General features: G+C 40.5%; 1 protein-coding gene across 1 annotated transcript in view; it reads left to right on the forward strand.

Moving 5' to 3' along the window:
* LOC111645870 (trace amine-associated receptor 13c-like) overlaps nucleotides 1-469 on the forward strand; it is a 1,327-nt gene extending 858 nt beyond the window's left edge. The window contains exon 2 of the mRNA XM_087170750.1: nucleotides 1-469. This exon is cut by the window's left edge and continues 273 nt beyond it. Coding sequence (XP_087026876.1) covers nucleotides 1-469 — 469 coding nt within the window.
* The last annotated feature ends 518 nt before the right edge of the window (nucleotides 470-987 follow it).

Consider the following 987-nt stretch of genomic DNA (forward strand, 5'->3'; position numbering starts at 1 on the left):
TTCCTGCTATGGAGAGTGTATACTTGTCCTTAGCTACATCACAGGAGCTGTTGACTTTGTTTTTACCTTTATTGGCCCCATTACTGTGATCATATTTCTGTATATGAGAGTATTTGTGGTGGCTGTGTCTCAGGCTCAAGCTGTGCGGCCCCATATTACAGGTGTCACACTCCAGCGCTCAGTGAGATTAACTGCTAAGAAATCTGAGATGAAAGCAGCCAGGACTCTTGGTGTTGTCATAGTTGTGTTTCTAATATGTTTCTGTCCATATTACTCCCCATCCCTTGTGGGTCAGGATATTGAAGATAGTAGTTCATCCACACCCTTTGTAGTCTGGCTGCTGAATTTTAATTCCTGTCTTAACCCTATCATCTATGCCTTTTTCTATCCCTGGTTTAGAAAATCTATCAAAGTCATTGTTACACTGAAGATACTGCAGCCTGACTCCAGTGATACTAAAATACTGTAGTGATGAGTAACATCAATAAACTCTTCTGTGAAGATGGAAATGTATTCACTGTTGTAATCGAGTTGATGTTCTTACATGTTTACGTTTTCAAAGATTCATGAATCATGTTCTCTCTCTCAGGATTAACAGACTATGCGAGGAGGGATGTGGACAATAAACGGAGAGAGAGAAAGAATTTGTACAGCTCTATTGATAAACATAGACTGGGCAAACAGAGCAGCCCTAATCTTCCATGCTTTTAGAGTAGACTTGAACTTTCACTTCACAAAAACATTAGCTGATGCATTATGTGGTTTTATCGGGACAGAATTAGTAAACTGGAAAAACAGAAAAATTGCTATTAAGGTAGCTCTCTCATCAATGTCACAACTTCAGGGACGGAGACACACTATCTTGCTTCTCAGCACACCAGTTGAGAGCCACTGGTCTGCTAGCCAGCTAGCCAACCATTAAGCCCAAATAACATACGCTACAGCGTCAACATTAGCATGCAAACAAATTTCATATGAGCAGCAGAG

The sequence above is a fragment of the Seriola lalandi genome, unplaced genomic scaffold (assembly GCF_002814215.2).
Source record: "Seriola lalandi dorsalis isolate HSWRI2012SDOR001 ecotype SW California unplaced genomic scaffold, Sedor1 jcf7180002054958, whole genome shotgun sequence".
In the NCBI taxonomy this organism is placed as follows: Eukaryota; Metazoa; Chordata; class Actinopteri; order Carangiformes; family Carangidae; genus Seriola; species Seriola lalandi.